Source organism: Haplochromis burtoni, unplaced genomic scaffold (assembly GCF_018398535.1).
Source record: "Haplochromis burtoni strain Fernald_Lab_line unplaced genomic scaffold, NCSU_Asbu1 Contig_84, whole genome shotgun sequence".
In the NCBI taxonomy this organism is placed as follows: domain Eukaryota; kingdom Metazoa; phylum Chordata; class Actinopteri; order Cichliformes; family Cichlidae; genus Haplochromis; species Haplochromis burtoni.
The window spans coordinates 298,192-322,435 of record NW_024582445.1 but is presented as its reverse complement, the minus strand read 5'-3'; the positions used below and the strand labels follow the sequence as shown (position 1 = coordinate 322,435).

Sequence of the window (24,244 nt, the reverse complement as noted above, 5' to 3'; positions counted from 1 at the left end):
AGTGTGAAGTGCTTTGGGGTCCTTAGGGACTAGAAAAGCGCTATACAAATGCAGGCCATTTACCATTCATGACTTCTTTTCTGTTCCCCTCACCCCAAATCAGTCATGGCAGATGGTTGCCCCTCCCTGAGGCTGGTTCTGCTAGACGTATCTGTTAAAGTGGAGTTTTTCCTTTCCACTGTCACCAAGTGCTAGCTTATAGCAGGCTGTCTGATTGTTGAGTTTTTCCCTCTAATGTTGCAGGTTCTTCATCTCGCAATATAAAGCGCTTTGAGGTTACTGTTGATGAGAATTGGTGTTATATAAATAAAACTGAATTTGAGTGAATTTTGCTTCTTGGTTACTTTAATAATAAATTTGTGCATAAATATGTGTTTGGTTTAATAAAGGCCATCCATCCATCCTCTTAACCACTTATCCTGTTAACCCGTAGGCTTGCAGGGGGACTACGTTACTGGTTAACCAAACATGTCTTTGAACTGTGGTGGAAAGTGACAGTACCTGAAACAAATGGATGAGTCACATGGAAGAAGTACACCTCTACCTTTATCACACCTTCAAACACATAAAGGTATAATCAGTGCCCCAGATTATGTTCTGCTGATTAGAATATCCTTAAGTAGTGACAGGTGGGACCTGTTTAATTTAAACCTCACACACTGATATGGTGTTCTTTTTGTTGTTAAAATGTGTAGAGCGTGATCATGTCATGATATGGAAAGCTCTTCCCTTAGCCTCTTAAAAAAGCTTGTAGATGGCTATAAGCTTGGCAGTGATTTTTGAAAAAATTAATTTAGGAAAATCATCTACAGCTGGCATAGATTTCAAACCACAGCCGGTTTGTCCAGTCACGGCTACCTGAGCAATTTCAGCCCCCAATTTCAGTTGTAACAAAAAAACGAAACGTGATTTTCATCTCAGGATCTGCAGGTAACTCTTGAAACTGCTGGCATCATTGTAGGTATTTAAAATCAAAAAATGATTGTACAAATCTGACCTGTATGGGAGGTGTGCCAAGCAAAAGATAAACTGCAGTTTGACAGTGAGAAAAGACCAGGCCTTCTGGAATAATGTGCTCTGGACAGACAAATCAAAGATAAGAGTTGTTTGGTGCAGACCAAAGACAGCCTCTCAGGATAAGAACCACGAGGCATCTATGAAGTATGTTCCGGAGTTGCTTTGCTGCCTCGGGGACTGGGCAGCTCATGGTCATTGATTCAGCTCTAAATTCTACATCATATTAAATTGCACTTGAATAAAATGTTAGCCCATTTGCCTGAAAAATTAAGCAGCAAGTAGGTATTTTGGAAGGATAATGATCCAAAGCACACTAGCAACTCCACCAGGGAATGACTCAAAACGAGGAAATGGAAGGATGTGAAAACCACAAAAACTGCATGAAAACTCTTAAAGATCTTGCCTCTAAAGGAATTTTGCATGGAAGGCGGGTAAAATTTTCACTAAGCTGATGTCAGAGTCTGGATAATTATGCAAAGAAACCTGCCAGAATGTATTTTAGCTAAAGGGGGTAAAAGTAGCTTCTGGTGCCAAGGGCTTACTCTCTTATTCCACAGTAGAACATCACATGGATTGAAAAAGATATTTTTGTCTCTCGGTGTTATTCAAGTAGAGTTTTTACTAAGTATCAAAGAGGATCAAATGTTTGCTTCTCCAAGTATTTCAAACAAACCAAATACTATTTTTCCTCAAATTAATAATCACATGACCATCAGTGATTACAGTTTTCATTCACAGAGTTGTTTGTTTTTTCATAAAGACGCCAAATCCTGCTTTCAAACTTTATTGGAAGGCTGATAAGCTTGTCGCATATCTGTGAAAATACATGTTTGAAGGAAATAAAATAACAAAAAGCACCGTTAATTTAAACAATCTTTGTGATCTGTTGATTTCCATCACATTACGTAGAGGGATTTCAGCATAAAGGCAATATTTTACAGCATATTTTAAGCATACAGCTTAGTTAACACAAGGTTACAAAATGAATGCTTATTGAACAGTTTCAGGTAAAGCCCAGCGGGAGGCAGTATAAGGCTGGCCCTTCAATCCACCTATCCACTTTTTTTATATATATTTTTTTTATCTGTCCAGAAGCGGTTCGCTCTTCACATTGTTTCAGTGCAGTGAAAGGTCATAGTGCTCACAGGACAGGAAGGCCCTCCCCCATAGGCCAGTGCTCTTCCTGTTCTCCTCTCTGAGACACCTGAGCAGCATAATGTGGCTCAGGCACTTTTTTTTAGATGGTGTCATCTAAATGCTCGTGCAGCCTTTCTCCTCTGTTATTGTGCCTGTACCTCCTGAAAAGAAACCAAGTGTTCAATTTAGTGCAGCAACAGTGACAAACTGTACACTGGCTCGAGTAAAAATGACAATTGTTTTGTCAGCAGACGCAGGCTGGCCTGTCACGCCTCATGTTTTCACAGTATTGTGTGGGAGGACACCGTGTCACATTTTGCTGTTTCATTCTGTACCATCACCTTTTTTTTTTTTTTTCCTTGTCGTTTTCTAAAGCATCCACTACCAGTGTCTTATTTTCTCGCTGCATATGGCTTTATCAACTGAGCATAGCCTGAAATGAGATTTGTGCTTGTGTCTGCCAGTGACTGTGTGCTTTACCGTACCTCCACAGCAGAAATGCGAGCACTCCTCCTAAACTCAGCAGGAGCAGGAGACAGACTACAGCTGCCGTCGCACTTCTGTTCTCGGTCTCACAAGGTGCTGTCAACCAGGAAAAAACAGCCGATGAGAGGAGGAACAAAGAAAAACAAACCCAAAGAAACAGAAAAAAAAACAGAGGTCGTCTGGCATGGCTGTTCTTAGAGGGCAAAGAGGTCCCCTGCAACAACTCCACACAGTCACTAAACTGACTGGAACACCAAGGGATAACAGGAGGCATCCTAAAATACCCTGACTGTCGCTGGATCATCATGCCTCTTGGCAGATACGAGGAATTGCATTTGTCTTGCCTGTTTAGCAGCAGTGGTAGCGGCAGTGGCAGTAGTGTTGGTAGTGATTTATTGATTGCACTCTGGAAAATCCTTTATCACTGAAACACCACCGGTGATACAATACACAGAACAGAACAGAAGCGCAATCAGGACACAGCTTCAATAGACACAATGCATTATGTACAGGAGTCTGATTCCTGAATATCCATGACACAGCATGGTGGGCTTTAAATAAAGTGTTAACAGGCGTAACCACCTTTACATCGAACCGCCTGCTCCAGCCAAATGGGGATCAAGCATTGAGTTTTTTAATCTCATGTGGAGAAATGTGGATTTAGATCCCAAGTAAATGCAGTATGACCATGAAAAAAGTGCTGCATTACAAGTCAAAGATAACTCTGACTTAAGTCCACGAGAGTATATTTTTATATATAAACACAAAAAGTAAAGAAATTTGTATTTGGTAGATTATTTCTTGCCAATAAATCGTACACCTTGAAAAACCTGCTTATTTAAATGAAGCCATGTTTGTAAGGAAAATGCGTTTGTGGGTTGAGCAGCAGAGTTGAGTATGTGGGCTGTGTCCATTAAAAACTTTCCAATTTTTCTCTTGCCAATCACAAACAGCTCTGACAAGTTTTTCATGGCCACAACCCACATACTCAACTCTGCTGCTCAACTCTGCTGCTCAACCCACAAACGCATTTTCCTTACAAACGTGATGCCATTTAAGGGAAAGATTTGTTGCCAAGGAGCACTGTTACAAAAAAAAAAAAAAAAAAATCAACCAAACACAAACCTCCTTAATTTTGTGCAAAGTTTATCAAAATTATTGATAAAATCGGAGTATTACAAGCATTTTGTTGACACATAAAAAATCAAGTGGTCTACTGCAACGTGAGTCTATTGCATGATGCATTATAGATCATGTAGCATTTGTAATATCTTAAAAAATGTTTTATTCACACATATGCACAGCTTGGTACTAGCCATAGATGATTTTCAATTGCTTTATGATAAATTTATGCATGTCTCAATTTGCAAGATAACAAGACAGCGATCAAATTAATGTAGAGGATTTTTAAGAGAAATGTTCAAGTAAATAGATCCACCTCAAAATTGTAAAACCAACTCCAAAAAAAAGTTTATAATTAGAATATTTTAAGAGTTCAAAAACCCAATGTTCACACTCCTTTTTAGACCTCTTATGGTCTCCTTTATTCATTTAGCTGCTAAATGCTGGATCACATTTTTCAGCTTCACTCTGACTTTGTGTGTCTGTCTTTTGATGTCAGACAGGAAGAGTTCAGTGTTTTTTATGACAACAACAGCTGGAAATTAAGTCAAGAACAGTGACAGTGAACCACAAAAGCCAAGCTAAAAACATAACCCACAGACCCAAGACGTGATAATTATCAGTGGCTTCATCCCTGTGGGGGGGATATTTCCCTTTACACTTCCACTGTTAATGTCATAAGTGTTGATTAAAAAAGGTAAAGCAGTACCTGCAGTGTAGGTGGCGGAACTATGGCCGAGCTTGTTGCTAACAATGCAGGTGAAGTGGCCACAGAGTGGAGAAATGGTAATAATTAATATTGTTCCATTGTTGGAGACTTTGCCCACCGCCTTGGTGATGTCGGCACTCTCGTGGCGCCAGCTGAATCTGGGATCAGTCCCCCAGGCCTCGGTACAAACAAGCAAGGAGTGGGACACGTTAATGCTGACGGAGACGTGGTGGACTGCCTCTGGAAAGACAGACAAACAGAGGTGAAATATGGAAATATGTGACAAGTATGTAGGTAAAGAACGCAGCGCTGGATGGAAACAAGAGGATATATGAAGTGCTCAGCCGTGGGCATCTATCTGTTATAGAATAAGAATAATGGCACACGGCTGTCCAAGAGGGTCTCAGACAAAGAATCATGAGAGACATTTAATGCTGTCAGGAGAAACTGGCTCAGTTTCAGAGACAATAATGAGATCAGAGAGAGAGGCATAATGTTGGAGAATGGGATGATGGAAAACCCTGGAAGCCGAGAGAGCAGATGTAGAGAAGAGTGGAGCTGATGAATTGATACTGTTAGGGCAGACAAATGAGAGTAAAAGCACAGAAGCTACGGGGAGACTGGATTCGTCTAGAGGGACAAACGCAAAAAGAAAGACCGGGAAAGTGGAGCCTGTAGGCAAATTTAATTCCAAGTGTTACATTATTAAATGAGACATCTACCAACAGAAGAAAACAATGCTTTCTACTGTGAAATTAAAGCACATTCGTTATACTGTTGGTAATTATTGGAGTTAACACTTGAAAGGCCACAACAGAGTCAGCTGGAGAGTATTTGATGTATTCTTTCTTTCATATAATTACTCAGAGAGATTCATGTAAAGAGGCCAAGTTTTACATAAACTGCCGCAGCAACATATTCAAATAATTTAAAGCAAACAACATTTATATTCATATTTCGACTAACTGTTGGTATATTCTCCGGCAGCCCCACTATGTAGTAGGACCTTTTGTTCCCACGTCTTTACACTGGGACGTCTTAATGTTAATTTACTGCTGCTTTAGCATTTACTGCTGCCGTATTGAACCTTTAAACGAGTACCAGGTGGAGGTATGACGCATGGATGTAATTACACCATAATTTTACAATCAGTGGATATAACCATCAAAAAGCTTCTAACTTAATGATTTATACTTAAAAATTCATACCCTCTCATGAGTCTCTTGTCTCTTGTTAAAGGCAAAATAATGGATTACACAGTAAAAAATGTACAGTAGCTTGGTGGTAATATTCTTTCCTCAAAGACATCAGTGTTTAATTATCTGCATTCATTACTGTGCAAAAACTTTTGTTGTGTATCATCTAGAATTAGGACTGTTGTTAATGAATATTTATTATGAGATAATCCATACACTTCTTTTTGTAGTTAACCTATTGCCTGTTATTTATAATGTTTCATTGTGCCCACCATTGTTGTCCTCAAGCTGAACAAAACCAAAGCAAGATATTTTATTTGGGCAACCCAACATGTTAGATGGGTATCTCTCTGCTAATTGGTCTTATAGCTTCTTACCACTTTGACAGTGCTTCAAAATTTGATAAACAGGTGAGCTCTGTTGCTAAACTAAGGGATCTCAGTAAGGTGAAGGCCTCTCCCGCTGCATGACTTTGAGAGAGTAATTCACACTTTTATTACCTCTCTTGTTTAAACTATTGCAATTCTTTATATGTTGACTTTGACCAGTCGTTTCATCATCGCCTCTGGGATGTGCAAAATGCAGAAGTTTGCCTTTTGACAGAACAGAAATGACGTGATCACCTATATTCTTGTTACACTTGCTCCTTACACAGACTTCGAGATCCAATTAAAATTTTTATTACATGTTTCTGAGTCTCAGTCATTTAGCACCACCTTGCTTAACTGAACTTTTGCAACCCTACAATCCTGCCAGAGCACTGACGTCTACGAACCAACTGCTTTAAGATGTTTCAGATTCAAGCTTAATAGCAGAGGTGATCGAGCCTTTTTAGTGGTGGCTCCTCATCTTTTGATCAACTTAGCTTACCAGCCTCTCAATCCTTTTAAAATGCTGTTAAAAACCTACTTTTTCTAACTTGCTTTAGGTCTAATTGAACAGGATACCTCGGCTTTTATTATTCAAAATTGTTTTTACTCAGTTTGAACTTGTGACGCTCTCCACTTTAGAGGATGTGGTTCGCCATATTAAGCCCACAGGTTCCCCTCGGGATCCTTTTCCTCCACAATTTTTTAAAGACATTTTTCCTAGTATAGGGCAGTATGTCTTTGAAATTATTAACAGCAGTCTGTCTTCTGGTGTGGTTCCTGCAAATTTCAAACATGCAGTAGTGCAGCTACTGCTTAAGAAACCTGGCCTTGATCACAGTTTTAGCGAACTATAGGCCTATTTCCAAGCTGCCTTTACTTTCCAAGGTTTTAGAGAAAATCGTTTTTAGTCAACTGAAAGATTTTCTAGATGATAATGGCATCTTTGAGGTTTTTCAGTCAGGTTTTAAAACACTTCATAGCACAGAATCTGCATTATTAAGGGTTTTTAATGACATCCTTCTGGCATGTGATTCTGGTAACCATGTTGTCCTTGTCTTGCTTGACCTAACTGCTGCTTTTGACACCGTAGACCACAATATTCTAATTTCTCGATTAAGTGATGTAGTAGGTATTGGTGGCACTGCACTCAATTGGTTTAAGTCTTCTTTGTCAGATCGAACTTTCTCTGTCAGCCTTCTCGGTTCATCTTCTGCTCCTCTGTCATGCGGTGTCCCACAGGGCTCAATTTTAGGGCCACTACTGTTTTTACTGTATTTATTGCCTCTGGCTTCTATCCTTAGAAGGCATGGGATCGCATTTCATTGTTATGCCAAAGACTGCCAAATTTATTTGCCACTGAAGCAGAAGGGTGGCATCTCCATAAAACCTCTCATGACATGTCTAGATTACATTAGAGCTTGGTTGGCTCTAAACTTTTTAAATTTTAATGAAAAGAAAACAGAGTTGTTGGTGTTTGGACCCAGTGGTCCCTGTGAGTCCTCCTCTGTAGATTTGGGACCTCTGGAAGTTTATTTTAAACCTGTTGTTACTGACCTTGGTTTTAAGTTGGACAGTGATTTTAAATTGGACAACCAAATCAGAGCAGTGGTGAAGTCCAGTTTTTATCATTTAAGGCGACTGGCAAGAGTAAAATCTTTTCTTTCGAGGCAGCACCTTGAAACAGTGATCCATGCTTTTATTTCTTCCCGCCTGGACTACTGTAACGCACTTTATGTGGGGGTCAGACAGTCGTTGCTCTCACGTCTGCAGCTGGTTCAAAATGCTGCTGCACGACTCCTAACAGGAACTCGTAAAAGAATGCATATAACCCCTGTCCTGGCCTCACTACACTGGCTGCCTGTGTCTTTTAGAGTTTTGAAATTCTTATGTTTATTTTTAAATGCTTCACAGTCTTGCCCCGCCTTGCCTCTCTGAGCTTTTTCATCTCCACACACCCTGTTGGTCTCTCAGGTCAGCTGACCAGCTGCTCCTGGAGGTACCGAGATTGGTAGGAAGTCAACTTGAACCTGAAGTTTTATTTATAAGCTTCCAAATGACAACATCAGACACTTTAAGGTGCTTAATATTGTAAGGTAAAGACTCTACATTAATAGAGAGGAAACCCCAACAACTAAACGCCCCCCTTTTAGCAAGCACTTGGCGACAGTGGGAAGGAAAAACTCCCTTCTAACAGGAAGAAACTTCCGTCAGAACCAGAGTCAGTGAGGGGTTACGCTACAACCTTTAAATGCTCATAATTTGAAATAAATGATCAACTATAGTAAATATAGAGCATCTTAACACTCGAGCAGTTGTGTATCCCTGCACTGTACCAGCAGTGTCTTTAAATTTCTCCATAACGTCTGTTACAACAAGCCTTTGTGGAGTGGGGACCTGGATAAATGGACAGCATACTAAAGTGACTGTGCACATATTTTACTAACAAAAGGGGATTTATCTAAGGCTGTCACAATAAATCCTCTCACGTGCCGGTCGTCATACTGTACCGTATTCCCTGACGATGCATTGTGTGGAGGTGTTGGCTCCTTGGCGATCTGTCACAGTCAGACTGTACACGCCGCTGTCCGCTGTGGTGTATCCATTAATCTGGAGTGTCGTCTCCTGCTGCTCGGTGCTCACACGGACATTTGGCCTTGTACCAGCACACTTGAGACTCCTGCCAGAGCACGTGGCCAGTGTCACTCTCTCAATATTAAACCCCGTTTCCGGCTCGTGTTCCCAGGTTATTGTGGAGATGTCTTCCAGGTGACCACGCTTGATCTGGGCTTTCAGATCCAGGCTGGATCCGGGGATTACATACACCGGCTCTTCATTGAGGATGTGCACTGACATACAATGGAGCCCACATGGCACTGAGAACAAAGATCGCACTGTTCTTTATTACATCGTCTTCTGTGCCTCTTTCACTTACGTGACTCATACAGTGCATATTTCTACTGCGCTGGCCATGAAGACCTGCAGTATTCAATCAGACTTTTGCCTCTGGAGTGTTTGCATTGTACGAACAAAATAGAAAGCTAATGAAACAAACAATAACATAATATGTCATTGCCATCCTTCTCTGTATGCGCTTTATGAATATACTATAGCTAGTTGCTGTCAAATAATGTCAAGTTATGATTTATAATGCATGACAGCCATGCCTAATGTGATATCCATCAAACCACATCAATATCCTAAAATCTGTGTCAAAGCCTGGTAAGCCTGTGTGCATTTACCATGAGAGCTATTAATCATGTGTCTTAACTTGAAAGGCAAAGGATGGGGGAAACGTAAATAATGCAAGTGCGGTCATTAACGCAAGAGGCACTTTTGCGTAACAGTGCAACGTCTTAGGGTTGTTTTGATCATTCTTTGTGTGGCTGAGGAACAGAAACTGTGCCACTGTCTCTGCTTGAACAAAGAAAAAAGGGCAAAGCAACATAGCAATACTTTTTCCCTTCTTTGCTTTTTTTTTTTGCCTAATGACAAAATCATTAATATGGCGGGTACAACAAAAAAGGCTTACTCAAGAGAAACAGTGGGGCAACTCTCCAGCACAGGAAATACTGTAGATCCATAACACCTGCTGATGTAGACGGAGAGTAGAGAAAGAGGAATTTGTCCATGACCTCAGCAGCGGCACACAATTTCCTCTGTACTCAGGCAGCAGGGGTGCCACTGCAGCAAGAATAATAACACCACCTCCAGAGAAAATGTGAAATTAAAATGAGAGCAAAAACAATTACAGCCAGCATGTCCTTCTATTAAAAAAATGTAAGCCAAATGTTTAGGGTATTCTTTTTTTTTTCTCCCCTCTTAATTTATTTGTGAAGTATCCAAAGAACAACAGTATTGGCATTGCAGACTGCAGTAAAATCAGAAGTTGGAACAAAACCGGGACACGTCTGCTGCCAAAACTAAAATGAAGCCCCTCAAGCACAGCTGCTACAGGAAAACACAGAGAGAGAACAGAGATAACGGTGCAAGAACACAACCCAACCTGCATGCATTAAATATAACCTAGAATTCCCCTTTTTGTTTACCTTGAAGTTATCCACATCAAAACCCTCTGCAGCGGGACTCACCTACCTTTCTAAACCCGAGACAGACAGCACAGTTGAGTCAGAGGTCTTCTGCTCTGTATTGACTTTCTCAGAGGTTAAAGTGCAGCGCAGTTCACCTCAGTGAGAAGAATTATGGCCCAAAACACCGCAATACCTTTAAAGGGCTTGCCATTGTAAGAAATATTCCAGTTTGAAACAGCAGTAAAGCCAGATGTCTTCTGGAGCTTCTTCTCTTCTCTCTGGCCTTTTCCCCCTTCTCGTCATGTCCAACCCTTGTGTGTCACGTAGGCGTCATTTTCTTTTCCAACAGTCTACCTCCCACCCCACCACCACTTCCTGTACAGTCAATGCTCTTTTCTGCTTTGTGCTTTAAATAAGTTGAACTGTCCATTGTAAAACCACCCCCTTTTTATTATAAGCACCACCCTGCTCCTTTCCTGGGCCTGTGTTCTAGCATACGCTCCCTGGACAATACAGCATATTTGATTCTAGATTTTCACACAGCTGCTTCTGAGCTGTTTGTTAATAGTGATAAAAAGAAATGGCTTTCTTTGGAAGGAAATCACTGACAATGTTGAAACGCATTCTTACAAAATAGGTTTTGTACTGCAGGCTTCTTATCCGGCACGAACACTAGTTGCCCTGCAGACACAATGCATTGTTTTGGTGTTGAATTGTAAAGAGGAACTAATACACGATTTACTCTATTTTTATTTCTTCCAATAATTGTCCCTTGCTTGCAACTGAGAAACCTCTTCAAGCACGTTAAGGGGAATGCCAGCGATTTCATTCCCTGGGAAAGTTTAGCTTTGTGTTAAAATCTGATCGCCAGCTGTTTTAAAGAAAACTGCAAGCGGATACAAATGAATCCATCAAACAAGATGATTTGATATGATCGAAAGCGCCACAACAGCCTCCGAACCAGCTCTGACACGAGATTGTTTTGCCACACGTGTCTCTTACACCACTAGAGCACTGAAGCATAATGACATCACTTATTCAGAGGTTAGCTCCACAGTTTCTCACTTTGGGGAGCACATCCTGGGGCACGGATATAATGAGCGATTTAAAAATGATTATAAAACCATTTGTATTTGCGAAGGATTTACGAATAATCATGGGAATCACAGCTGTGGCCCCCACTGAGTCTACAGAAAAGTGCTGTTAGTTGGAATTAACCAGTGGGTGGCACTAATACAACAGCTGAAAAATATCAACACTGTTAGCCCTCATATCAGCTTTTTTTTTTTCTTTTTTTCCTTCTTCTTCCTCAGCAGACATCATCTATAAGCTTCTGGCTCCATATGCAAATGAATTACTTGCTGGGGTTGTTTCAGTTTGCTAATGTGTTACTGCACAAGCGAGCAGCTGAATCAAAGACTCAAATGTGTAAAGATGGTGCAATTATATGATTTTATCTGGTGCTCTAGGGGATCATGTCTTCTTCTTTCGACTGCTCCCTATAGGGGTCGCCACAGCGGATCATCTCCTATCTCACCCTCTCTCCCTTACATTCTCCTCTGTCAACCCGTTGCACTACATCCACAAATCTCCCCTGTGGTTTAATTTTTTTTCAATTGCCTGGCAGCTCCATATTCAATATCCTTTCCCTGGTAGCCCTCCTCTGCACATGTCTAAAGCATCTCAGTCTTGCATCTTAACCACTGTGCTGACCTGAGATCACCTACCGGAAGGAAAATGCCGATGAATGATGAATGTGAAAGGAATCGACTTTCTCCAAATGCTGTCGCTGCAATGCAACAGCTGTTACTTCAAAGTTATTTCCCACCCACTGACCGTTCTACCGCAAACAAATGACTGCGTCCTCTTTAAGAAAACAGGCGTGTCCGTCACAGGTATGAACAGAAATGTAGGAAGTAGCCGACAAGTGTTTTCGTCCTTACAGCACAAAACTAATATGTGGACAAAGGGGCTATACAGAGGTAAGCCTATTATAATATAACCTATACTACATACTATATTTAAGATGTTTATGTTTGTTTGTTTATTAATCAGATGTAAACCGAACTAGATGTATAGCCAGCCAGCACAGTAACAATATGATAAAATGTCCACACAGCATTTATTGGAAAAAATATCCACACCTATCCCAGCTACCGGAGAGAATATCTTTAGGGATTTTTAAAAATATCCACACATGCATACATTTATTGTGTGCATATATATATCTTGTATAGTGAAGGTTTTAATGCTTTAATCTCCCAACAGACTGGCCTGACTGACGACATGAGACAACCTTTGCTCCTTATCAGCTTGTCGCTGGCAGGTAAAACAATTTGCACTGACAGTCACCTCTCCTCATGTCCCGCGTGCAAGGTTCAAACAGCTCACAAAAGTCTGTAAAGTCCAAAGAGTTTCGACTGAGTCTGTGCTGAGAGTGGAGGGGAAACAAGGCTGGGGAAAAGACGCCGTGGTATTCCAGGCACGTTTTAAAACAACTGCATTTCAAGCAGAAAGCTCGCCTTTAACCGCTCTTAAACCTGCGCGGCTGCATTCCCGTCGGTGCGCCGACTGAGTGACGTGATGCCTTCAGGGCCTGCTTACAGGCTCAAACATCTGAGCTTTCATCTCGTGATTCAACGAAGAGTGTCTTTTTTTTTCTTTTAATGGGAAGGGCGAGTCTACAGGTTTTGAAAACAATAATATGAACAATAGGACTACTAGTAGCATCGATACCTGGCTATTGTTTTGAAAACATGACATAAAAAAGTCCCAAAAGAGTCCCAAGAAAGGCGAAGTTTGCTCTTGTTTCAGTTATTTTTATTAAAAAAAAACAAAAACAAAAAACTACATTTCCTTTTTTCTGTTTTTCTTGTTGTTTTGTTTGTTTTAGATCTACTGTATTTTAAGAAAAAGAGAGAGAGAGAGAGGGAGTGATTCTATGTATTTGTGAAATGTTTTTAAAGATTTATGAGTTCAGCAGGAACAAGTGAGCCCAGAAAAGGTTCAGAGGCAGAATAACACGATTTTTCTTCGCGGGGTTTGTTGATAGTAGCAAAAAAATATAAAATAATGCCAGCCGCACTTAGCGCCTTGTGTTTCCTGTTTGTGAAAACCTTTTGCTCAAAAACAAAAAAGATCAGGCAACAAGCTTCTGAAAGCGAATTAGCGCCAGGAATGTAAATTATATTTTAATTTGTTCATTAACTAAGGGCTGTTCTTCATGCATGAGAGATAATTATTAAAGTAATAATCATCAACATTTTCATATGATTAAATATTCATTTTGCTGCTATCGGCAGCTGCTTCTACACAGTTCTCATTCAACCTACACTGCTCATGAAAGCACTTCTCCAGTTCTTGTGCCTGCGGTTTGGTGGATGCGTTTCTGATAAATTCTTTGGTAAACAAGAAGCTGTTTAGTTTACATCTCCAGAAATGTTGTTCAGCTGAAAGTGACTTAACGAGAAGGACTGTCAAAAGAAACCGCCACACCCACTGGAGCAACCCACAGATTTAAAGTCCAGCCTCTTTGGGTACAAGTTTGCAGGTGAAAGTTTCATCACCACTCCGCTTTTGCTGCAATTGGCATGGCCTCTGGACTCTTTGCTGCAGTTCATTTCAGATCCATGTATCCAACTAAATCACTTTAATAGTGATTTATTAGACAGGCTTTACTTATTAAAGTCTAACTCTTAATGATGTCATAAATGCATCTTATTTTAGGTGCCCTTGTAAAAACGGCCTTGTAAAAACATTCCAACCGCACATGAAAGCATCAGCTCTGGGCTGCTTCACTCGTTATCATTTCTCACTTCTGACTCATTAGCCTTTATTCTGACTTTTTTTTTTTTTTTTTTAAGAAGACAACAAACCTAAAAGCCTAAAACACTTTTGTTGTCTTTAAGAAATCAGTGGGGAAACCTGAATACAGGCCATTTCACTGGTGTCATTTTATTCTCTGCTCTCCTGTGAAAATCGTATAAAGGCAGTCCAGCGAGACTGATCAGGACCATATTGATTTATTCACTATAAATCACTGGCTGGTGTGTTGTGGCATAGAAGCTTTATATGCCAGTAAAAAAAGGCATTGAAAATTCAGCAGGGCTTTTCCAGCTTCAATCTGCAATACTAACACAAAACACACACAGAGAGGAATGGTAGCTAAAGACAAAAGCACATATTTCCTTCTTTATTCCCATGCAGATTTCAAATTGACAAACATGCAAACAGCAAAAAAACTTAAATTCAGTTTTTCTTTGGAACGTAGTTGCTTAAAAAATCGCTTATGCACCACTGATTTTGTGAAGAGAGACAGCAAATATGATTATGACATGGCTTACAATAAGTCAGGCTAACAAAAACACAAAATAGATGTTTAGTTTGGGATCACTTACAATCCAAAAATCATGGTGTGAAATCGATGAGGAAGGAAAGAGTGTGTACCTTACTAATGGGTTTTTACCCCCTGAGCCCACTGTGTGTATCTATAGATTTTCTCCTCTGCAGTGGTGAAAGATGTACTCAGATCCTTGGAGTAAAACTACAAATTTAAGAATACTATGCTATTAGAAGTATTCCAAAACCCCATATAAGTGAAAATGCAGATGCTTTCTTTTCATTCTAAAAAACATGTAGGTGCATCTCTGTAACCTAAACATTTTTGTAAATACCATTTTTTTCCCCAGTTTTCATTATTATTATTTTAATTTAGAAATGTTACCGTTTTATTCCATTCTGCTCCCAAAACAAAAATGCTCAGAGATGTGTCCCACACCTTTCCCCTTCTTATTCACCAATCTGCATTATTATATCGCGGTAACACAAACATGCAGACACACACCAGACACTATGCTAGTACTTGCCTTAATTCTTCAGATTCAGCAAGCTGCTGGAAACATTCCTCAAGGATTTTGGTCCATATTGATATGATCACAAAGTTGCAGCAGATTTGTTGGTTGCACATCCGTGATGCAAATTTCCTGATCTGCTGCAGAGGTGCTCTGTTAAATTGAGATCTGGTTATTTTAATACAGGGAACAAACTATTGCCAGTCTTGGCAGCCGGGGGTCAGTCCGGCTGCCAATCATCTATTCTTGGAGATGATTTGAGATGATTTGAGCTTTTCGACATGTTAACCTCATCAGAAAATGGGTACACTAGCAGCAATACTCAGGTCGGCTTTGACTCAGTTGGTGCTAAGGAGTCCCCGCATTACTACACAAACATCACCACCCTAATACAAAGAAGAACGGATCCATGCTTCTCTGTTGCTTCAGAAACTGTAGCTCGTTACATCAGTCAGTGTTTCTAATCTTCTGTTGTCAAGTTTGATGAGCCTGTGTGAATTACAGCCTCATTTTCCTGTTCTCAGCTGACAGGAGTTGCATCCTCTGTGGTCTTCTGCCTCAAGGTTTGACGCATTCAGAGATGCTCTTCTGCATACCTTGGTTATAACGAGTCCTTATTTGAGTCACTGTTGCCTTCCTGTCAGCTCGAAGCAGCCTGACCATTTTCCTCTGACCTCTTGACATTAACAAGATATTTTTGCCCAGAAAACTGCTGCTGACCAGATATTCTCTTCTTTTGGATAATTTTCTGTAAAGTTTAGAGATGGTTGTGTGGGGAAAATCCCAGCAGATCAACAGTTTCTGAAATATTCAGACCAGTGAGTCAAGCATCGACAACCATGCCATGTTAAAAGTCACTTAAATCACATTTTCTCCAGTGACGTTCAGTTTGAGCTTCAGTAGGCCGTTTTGACAGTGCTTACATGCCCAAATGCATTGTGTTACTTCCATGTGATTGGCTGATTAGACATTTGTATTAATGAGCAGTTAAACAGCTGTACCTACTAAAGTGGGAGTGTATTTGCCCATGGACTGTTAATAGCATTTTTAACTTTCAAGACAATCCCCTCTTTTCAGTACTTGCTACTGTAACCAACACTAGATGCTTATTTTTCTCTTTTTTTTCTTTCTTTTTTTGTTGTTGCTGTAAACAGAACAGAAACCAAATCCAGCTCAGACATAAGTTTGACCAATTTTTCATAGTGAAAAATGACCTGAACATGACCCGTTCCCTTGTGGGAGTATCTAAGTAATGTGGGCTGTTGCAGTGGATGGCCTTGCTTTTCGCCTGGCTTTTTGGAGGGTGACTTTTCTTCCCAATAGTTAAACTGGCTCTCCATTTTCAGCTAGGCAGTTGTTTGAACTTTCTCCATCTGTCTCTGGTTTTGGTCGAAGCCACAGCTTCTCAAATGACACTATAATGCGTCACCATCAAAGTATGAGAACCGTTTTGCTGTTTATGTTGGTTTTAAATTACTTGTTTGTTGAATGAACTGATGACTCATTATTGAGGAAGGAAGAAATAAAAAGGCCATACATTGATTTTATTCCTTAGTTTTTTCTAAGACGCTTTTGTCTAGACTCTTCTAATTTCTGCAGAAGGTCACAAAACAAAAACGCTGAGATGCACTGATTTAATTTTAAAAAATACACCGTGTTTATGCTTATCTTTGCCTGGATTACCCTGAAATTTGATGTAAACAGTCATGTGTCCTCAGGTGCTATTATGATGACGGCTAATTTCACTATCTAGTATATTTATTTTCGTAAAAAAAGATTACATTCTTATCAGGTTCTGCCGCACGTTGTTTGAAATATAAAACATTTCCTCCACTCTAAATGGAAATGATAAACATAGTAAGCACTGCATCTTTAATATCTCTCTTTTTTTGTTTGTTTGTTTAGTTCTCCTCCCCGTCGGTGTACTGGGTCAGAAACCGGTGGTGATCAATTTCCAGACAAACCCAGTGTTGTCTCAAACTGGTACTGATGTAGTGTTCACATTGCTGAACCTACCAAGTGTCCTGACCATCACATGGTTGTATGAGAACAGGCCTTTGGGCGTGTGGGCTGGAGGGACCTCAACGGTTGAACCACCACCGCAGTTCCAGGGCAGGGTCTCCATCACTGCCAACACGCTCAGAATTGGAAGTGCCCAGCTCCGGGATGCGGGGAGCTACCAGGCAACGGTGCTTCCCACTTCTAACACAAACCTGTCTGTGAACACCGGATCAGTACAGCTGAGAGTGTTTGGTAAGAGATAAAGAAGTGCCCCTGTGAGTTGATTTAAGAGAGAGTTGGGAAGTGGGGTGGGAAGGGAAAGTGGAGGGCTTGTAGAGTGTGTGGGGGGAGAGAGGTTTTGAGGGAAGCGATAATGTTAGGGAGGAATACCAGGGAGTAAAAAGAGAAGAGGGAGGATTCGGGAAGTAAGAGAATTAGTCTGGGAGGTATAATGAAATTAGTGACCCATAGTAGGCGAGGTAAAATTAATGAAAAAAGAGGAGGGGATGAAGCCAGTGGCTCAGGGCTTTATGCTAATTAAAACTCATCCAATATGCAGCATTCATGCTCTTAGATGTTTGATATTATAGCGGTCTGAATGTAGCGTTGCATTTGCATACAGTACATACTGTATTTGCATTCATTTATATTCAGTACTGTAATGGAGCCCGAACAGCTGAGGGTCTCTCTTTATTTTCAGTCAGCTGCCCACGCTGCAGGGATGATGTACAGATTTTCTCAACCTTCTTACCACCAGTGCTAATAGGGTGCCAGAGAGACCGAATTGTTAGAGGCACTAGTCTATTATTGCTGAAAGGTCACATTCTCCAAACTCACCACAGCAAGTTCATGTCATGGAACAGCCGAGTCCTTCTGCACGACTCTCAGCCTCCTACTTACTCGTTCATAGCTTCCTCTTGAAATGAAAGGCAGCCAAAATGCTAAAATATAAATCCTGCTGCTGATTCACAGGTGATCTGCAAAAACAGGAGTGATTAGAGTTATTTAGTAGTTGCTCGAATGTTTTTGTTTGTTTGCTGTAGCTGCTGAGGTTCTCTCTTAGTCACCGCTTCCTCCTCCTCCATCCGTATGCCCCCTCTTCTCCTTTTCCAATTATTTAACTTAGGCTGCTCGCCAAGAGGCATTTCGGGTACCACTCACACCGTCTGCCCCCTTATTCGCCATCTGTGCCTCTATCTGAACGGTGTCCCTTCTCAGCTCTCACTTGCTTTGATTACAACAAATTATCCTCAACAGATACATAAAGCTGCCCTCTATTGTTCTGTCACTCCAACTTTTGAAGTGAGCTCCCTCTCGTTCTCTTTCTCTCTCAAACACTCAGGCTCATACCTATAGTAGTCGTTAATTTTAAAATCTTTTCTCAACATTTCTGCTTTTGCGGCTCTTTGGTAAAGTTTATTTTTCTTCCCATAGATGCCGTAGCTGGAGTGAGTTTGTCTGTGCCTTTAGTACCATTGGAGGGGGGAAATGTGTCTCTGAGTTGTACATGGACTGCTGGGACGGAGATTACAGTCCAGTGGGGCAAAGGAGGCTCAACAGTCACTGCTGACTCCAGGATCACCATCTCCGGTGGCTCTCTCATCATTAACCCAGCCAGACGGAGTGATGCGGGGGAGTACACATGTACAGCCAGCAACCCTGTCAGTGCCCAAACTGCCACAAAGAGCCTCACTATCTACTGTGAGTTTGTAGTGATTAAGACAAGAGGAAGCTAATCTGCTGTAGCCACTGCAAATAGCAGTAGCTTATCTGCTTACCCCCATTGCACTGCATACAGTATGCTGAAGTGCACTCAGAGTGCACAGAACATTGTCCAAAAGCTTATTGTTGTGCTTCTGGCTTTGTCTCGATCACAACAGTAATTCAGTAATTCTCATGTTACAACTGCTATGCTTCTGATCGGTGTCCTCAAAGATCTAACGTGTATTTTTTGTGTGTCCGAAATAAATCCCATCCTCTGTAGCCACAGACGTATTCATCCACAGGGGCTGCTGTACTGTAGACTGATAACAGCTGGTAAAACTGAAAGTGCAGCTAATGATTACTTTCAATGTCACCTTATCTCTTGATTTATTTTTTTTCTCCAATAATTATTCAGGCCAGTTTTTCAATTTCAACCACAATTTCCCAGTTTGGTGTACTGGGCAGTAATCAGAAACAGAAATCAACCATAAATCTGCAAAGCCTGCATGTGGGAAACTATAACAAGCAAATATTTACAATAGTTTCCATCTTTTTTTTTAAATTAATGCATTTCTTCAGTTAAGCTGTGCTGACATCAGACCAGGTGAGTTTAGGGTAGTAGTTAATGTTTGCCCACTAACTGCATTCTTGGTGGTTCAGTCCTTTTGACACTGAAGCTGCCAAAGTGTCCTTGGGAATACACGGCGGTTTTCAAGCATCATGTGGGAGAAATTCCATCCATATTTCCGATAAACAACATACACAGTGTTTATTTGAGTCGTACTTGATTCGTTCTAGCTTATAATCATGTTTTAAGAAGAAAAATACAAAAGCTGCCACTTCAGTGAGTGAATTATACTGTCAGGCATGCAAGTCATGCAATACATGTAAAAATAACCTTCAGAGAGAACATTTTCTTATTTTTTCTGTATGGCAAAACTCCATTAGCCGAATAACTTGCAGTCAAGATTAAAGACAGTTCACCAGAGTGATTTATCTCGATGTCTTTAAAATACAATTGACAAAATGATAACTCCTTTAGCTGAACATATAATCCGTGCCTTTGCTTTTTGAGATATAAAACTGTGCTCATTGTACTTGTGAAGTAAATCTTTCTGGTGCTGATAACTTTGTCCTCTAATAATCAACAAACCAGATGGCCCTGACACCCCTGTGCTGACCAAGGACACCCCGAAGCAGTGTGTCGGGGGAGGGGACGTGGTGGTGGGACAGACGGCGCGTCTCACCTGTACGTCTAACTCGCTGCCTCCTGCGCTCTTCTCTTGGCAACTCGACGGACAGCCTATCACAAACAGCCCGCCGGACAGCGGGGCGCTCACCATTCAGACTTATTCGAAAAATCAGAGCGGCCGATACGCCTGCACGGCCAGAAACGCCATCACTGGAAACACGTCAACCCAGAGCACAGTCTTTGCCGTTGTGGGTGAGTTATGGTGAACGCTGACCTCTCTCTGACTGATTATGATGACAGTTGGTTTTGGACTCCGTCCTCATATCTGTCTTCACGACAGGAGAGGGACAGAAAGTATCCTGGGAGATTGATCTGCTGAGAATGCGGTCAAAGTCATTCAGTGAACCAGCCCGACTCATCCCTTTATTTTCACTTGTTTCCTCACCCCCCTCTTTCTTTGCAATTACTTTATCATTCCTTTTTTAGAATCTTCACCTCCTCTTGTCTCATTTTTTTTCTTTGCCTCCTCTTGTTTGTCTGAGCCTCCAGACTCATTATCTTTATTAATTCTCCCCCCTGTGACACCATTCCTTCTATTTCAGACGTATGCTTCAGCGGAGGGGAAGTGGCGGGGATTGTGATTGGCTCTTTCCTGGGCATCTTAATCATCGTGCTCCTCATCGTGCTCATTTTCTTTCTTGTGCGAAGAAGGAAGGGTGAGTTCGTGTGTGTGTATGACCACAAACCTTGTGTTTGTCCACTCTTAAAAAATTTATTGTATATTTTGTGAAGCAAAACACTTTTCATCACAGTCTTTATTAGCATCTTTACTTTAAAAGTAGTCCATTAATTTTTCCTTGCAATGTTGCAATGTTATTTGTTTTATTAAAGCATTAAGACAAAGGGAAACTGCGCTGGTTCCAAAGACCAACCCAAATCAAAGGCCTGTGGTAAGCCCCTGTAAAATTTTAACTACAGATCTGATTTATTGACAATTCTTTTTTGTTCTCATTCCATTTTTCCTTTTTCTGTGTCTTTCCATTAAGCCCGCAGATCCACAGCCTAATGGTAGAAGGGATTTGGATCAAGGTCCCAACCCTCCCCTCTATCAACACAACTCTGACCGCTTATACAGAGCTGCACGCCAAAGCCTTGACAACCTGCAGACACTGCCGCCAAATGGGCTGCGTAACTCTGACACACGCCAACACAATGGCCATATGCACACAAATGGACTCCTACACAATGCTATTCAGAACACCAATTCATATCCACATAATGGCATTGACAACCCAGCTTTCGTGCAGACCGATGCTCAGAATACAAACACACTCCCAAACACACAGCAGCAAAATCCTAACATTCTCATACAGACTGGCCCTGCCCAGGGCGGCGGCCAGCCACAGGCGGTTCACGTCAGCCTTAACGCGCTGCCGCAAACTAACCAGCCGAACAACAATGCACAGTTGCCCGCCATTCATGTCAATCTTAACTCGTATCCAACTGGTGGCCAACAGACACAGCAAGACATTTCTTTTCCCTTTACCAATGCAGCCAATAATAACGCTTCACAAATCCAACACAGCCTGATGCCTGCAGGGCAGTCTAATCCCAGAATGCAAAGTGGCAGACCCTATCCTAGTGACCCCCAGGATGCTCAAGTAAACGCATATCAGCAAGATCAACCAGGACTTATTCCGACTGGATACACACATTATAACAGTAATAACACTTCACAGAGGAATGCCAACACACAAACATACCAGGAACCAGAGTCTCACAGGAGGTCTGACAGGAACTCTGGAAGACAAGAGGCCACTCCTAGTTCCTCCCGTCGACAGATGTCTTGGGATTTCCTCAGAGGGACACCAGCGTATCCCAACGGCACGCAAGACAGAGGACAGACATCATCTGAGTACACCAGTGATACTACAGACTATACCAGCCATGCTCCCATACGCGAAGGAAGAACAACAAACAGATCTCAGCCTCGAACTCAGAGACAAACTGCTTCCCGTAGCAGGACTCCACCCAGACAAGATGCATCATTAGCTGACAGACGCTCGCGGCACCACTCGGCTGATTTTCAGCAGGTACTCTCTGGCATTTTAACCCAGCACGAGTCCTCACAACGCACACAGAGAAGCCCCCACACACAAAGGGAAAGTGCTCAGCGAGACATCAGAGGTTCGCCTCGTAGCCAGTCTGCCCCCAGGCAGGAAGCCACTCACAGCAATAACCCCCAGGCACTGCCTCCCACTGCCTCTGTAGGCCACTCTGCTGTCTCACAAGGACCCACCATACAACAGGGACTGACTGCACCGCAGGGTGCGGACACAAGAGCTTTGGCTGATCCTAATCATCTTCAACAGGCACACATGGCTCAGCAAAACAAAACAGCACCAGTTCAAACAGCACCACAAGGCGTGGGTACACAGACACAGCCTGTCACACATGGTGCTGGTCAAGCTCCCCAAAGGGGCACTGCTCCAGCCCCATATCCCTCCAGCCAGCAAAAACCCAGTAATCTAACCCAGGCTGCACTCAAAGCCCACACTGCAAGGGCTCAGACATTTCAAAATCGTAGACAGCAGACCCAGGCTGCCCTGCTTCACCCCGGACCACAGACTCAAGCTCCAGCTGCTGGGGATCAGCACCCACCGACTCCTCCTCCTGTTATCCCCCTCAGAGAGTTTCAAACGCTCCCTAAAGAGCGCAAACACCATAAATCCCCTGGTAGAGCCCCGGAGCCCCCAAGACCTCCAGTTAATATGCCAGTGGCTCAGCGACCTGATGCGCATCGCCATCACACCGCGATGCCTACCAACCATCATCACCAACCTCGGAATGGCCACATGCATGTCACCGCACACAGGCACGGCCACGCTCATGCTCATGGCCATGGGCAGCCTGCCCACTTAGCTCACCAAAGGCAGGTGAGTGTGAGACACAGCACGATAGCAGCCAACAGCTGCCATATGTTTGATATTGCAGATTTCCAGCATGCGGCTGTCTCTGACGTGCACTTTTGTGCCTGTGTTGTCCTGTTTCCTGCGTACTTGCATTTATACGAGGCCTGCTCCTTCTTTCACTGTCTGCTCAACAGTTGCTGCCTCAGTCTTTTTTGAAAGATGCTTGACAGTCAGTCTTAAAAAGTGTTGCAATTTTTGGGTTGACAGTGTTTGTCAGTGCCGTAAAATTGTATTTAGTCTCGAGTGTTTGTGACATTGTGGCAGTTTTTAAAGTAGCATTGTGTGTCAGGTGTCCTGCTTTTTTTTTGGTGTCTGTGTGTGTCACATCGGCAATGAAGGGCTTGTTGTGTGTCTCCAGCAACAGGCTCACAGAGGGAGACCAAGATGATGACAGATGTCAGCAAACTACACTCTGCAACTGTCCTGTGAACAAACAGCCGACAGACGAGATCCAATATACCACCAAGCAAGACTGACTGCACGGGGTTTAGCACTTTAAAAAGCTGTCAAACGCTGTCATAACTGACTCCTGAAATCAGTTATTTTTTTATGGAAAAAAAAAACGAAGACTGGGGTGAGAAATGTTTTCTGAAAAGATATTAGAAATTATCTTAAAGGAGGTTCGAGCTACCCTTTTTAAGGGTAAAAAAAATTACACTTGCTACAAAGCTCCATAATCAACAAACCTTTGGAAATACAATAACTGTGTCCCACACCCAGTTATTGGACTGCTTTGTACTTCTGAAGCACATGTATCACAATTTGCCAAGGGCCTGTTTGTTTTTTTTTTTTTTTTTTTTTTTTTTTAAAAGTGCAGTGATCCATAGGACCTGAAGAAGTTCATGTCCTCTCATCTATTCATCAGCAGCACTAAACAACTAAACTGCCCAAATAAAATGCACACGAGGTAGCTGCGTGAATATCCGTGACTACCTGAGCCAATAATGACAAACAATAAATGAGAAAGGACCCTGCACAAGATGGACTTGGCCCCTGGGAGCAGTCATGAATGATGAAATTAGCAGCAGGGGTGGTCTTGATTTACTTGGAGCTATTTATTTTGTGCCTTCTGTTTACAGATGCCTCTTATGACACTTCTCAATTAAAGGGATTCGCTCCAGTGGTGCTGGGAAATAATGCTCTGCTTACTATGAGGGGGATCCCCCCCAAATGGATGGGCGCCTATTAATTAAATGCTTTTATGTGACTTAAATGACTTGGAAAATAATCATACCCGTGCACGAATGAGGTCAGCACACAAAAAAAAAAAACCTGAGCTGCCGCACTTTCTGCTGAAAAAGCAGTGTAACAATTTACGGGTTCATAGACGGCTCATTAAAAATGAAAGATTGTCGTTATTAGCTTTATTAGGTATTTATGCTTTTTTTTTTTCCTCTTTTAAACTCAGGGTATAATTTTATATTGATGATAAGTTGCACTAATTGATATCGGTGGTGTT

General features: G+C 41.8%; 2 protein-coding genes across 8 annotated transcripts; one reads left to right on the top strand and one right to left on the bottom strand.

Moving 5' to 3' along the window:
* Positions 1-12,788, bottom strand: si:dkeyp-97a10.2. 7 transcript variants are annotated; one of them, XM_042222342.1, is made up of 6 exons: positions 12,419-12,788; positions 9,568-9,624; positions 8,546-8,911; positions 4,472-4,711; positions 2,640-2,736; positions 1-2,315 (listed from the first exon to the last, which is right to left on the bottom strand). In XM_042222342.1, the coding sequence occupies exons 1-6, from the start codon at positions 12,426-12,428 to the stop codon at positions 2,255-2,257; spliced, it is 831 nt and encodes a 276-aa protein (XP_042078276.1). In that variant the 5' UTR covers positions 12,429-12,788; the 3' UTR covers positions 1-2,254. The 7 variants fall into 7 exon arrangements, with proteins under 7 accessions (XP_042078276.1, XP_042078274.1, XP_042078273.1 ...); XM_042222340.1 differs by lacking the exon at positions 12,419-12,788 and adding an exon at positions 10,131-11,894 and having other exon boundaries at positions 9,568-9,986; XM_042222339.1 differs by lacking the exon at positions 12,419-12,788 and adding an exon at positions 10,131-11,894 and having other exon boundaries at positions 9,568-9,743.
* Positions 11,938-24,043, top strand: si:dkeyp-97a10.3 (chromatin modification-related protein eaf-1). Its single transcript, XM_005925522.3, has 9 exons — positions 11,938-12,048; positions 12,335-12,392; positions 16,822-17,169; positions 18,352-18,618; positions 19,778-20,065; positions 20,416-20,529; positions 20,705-20,763; positions 20,860-22,749; positions 23,144-24,043. Exons 2-9 carry the CDS (start codon positions 12,353-12,355, stop codon positions 23,171-23,173), a joined length of 3,036 nt encoding a protein of 1,011 aa, XP_005925584.1. The 5' UTR covers positions 11,938-12,048; positions 12,335-12,352; the 3' UTR covers positions 23,174-24,043.
* The last annotated feature ends 201 nt before the right edge of the window (positions 24,044-24,244 follow it).

Bases quoted from the DNA above. Each gene is read 5' to 3' on its own strand.
- si:dkeyp-97a10.2 (XM_042222338.1), bottom strand. From the start codon at position 9,667: ATGGACAAATTCCTCTTTCTCTACTCTCCGTCTACATCAGCAGGTGTT. The intron at 8,912-9,567 runs GTAAGCCTTTTT...CTTTGTTCTCAG, and splicing joins TGCCCCACTGTTTCTCTTGA to TGCCATGTGGGCTCCATTGT. The intron at 2,316-2,639 runs GTACGGTAAAGC...GTTTCTTTTCAG, and splicing joins CTCGCATTTCTGCTGTGGAG to GAGGTACAGGCACAATAACA.
- si:dkeyp-97a10.3 (XM_005925522.3), top strand. From the start codon at position 12,353: ATGAGACAACCTTTGCTCCTTATCAGCTTGTCGCTGGCAG. The intron at 20,066-20,415 runs GTGAGTTATGGT...CTTCTATTTCAG, and splicing joins CACAGTCTTTGCCGTTGTGG to ACGTATGCTTCAGCGGAGGG. The intron at 20,764-20,859 runs GTAAGCCCCTGT...CTTTCCATTAAG, and splicing joins ACCCAAATCAAAGGCCTGTG to CCCGCAGATCCACAGCCTAA.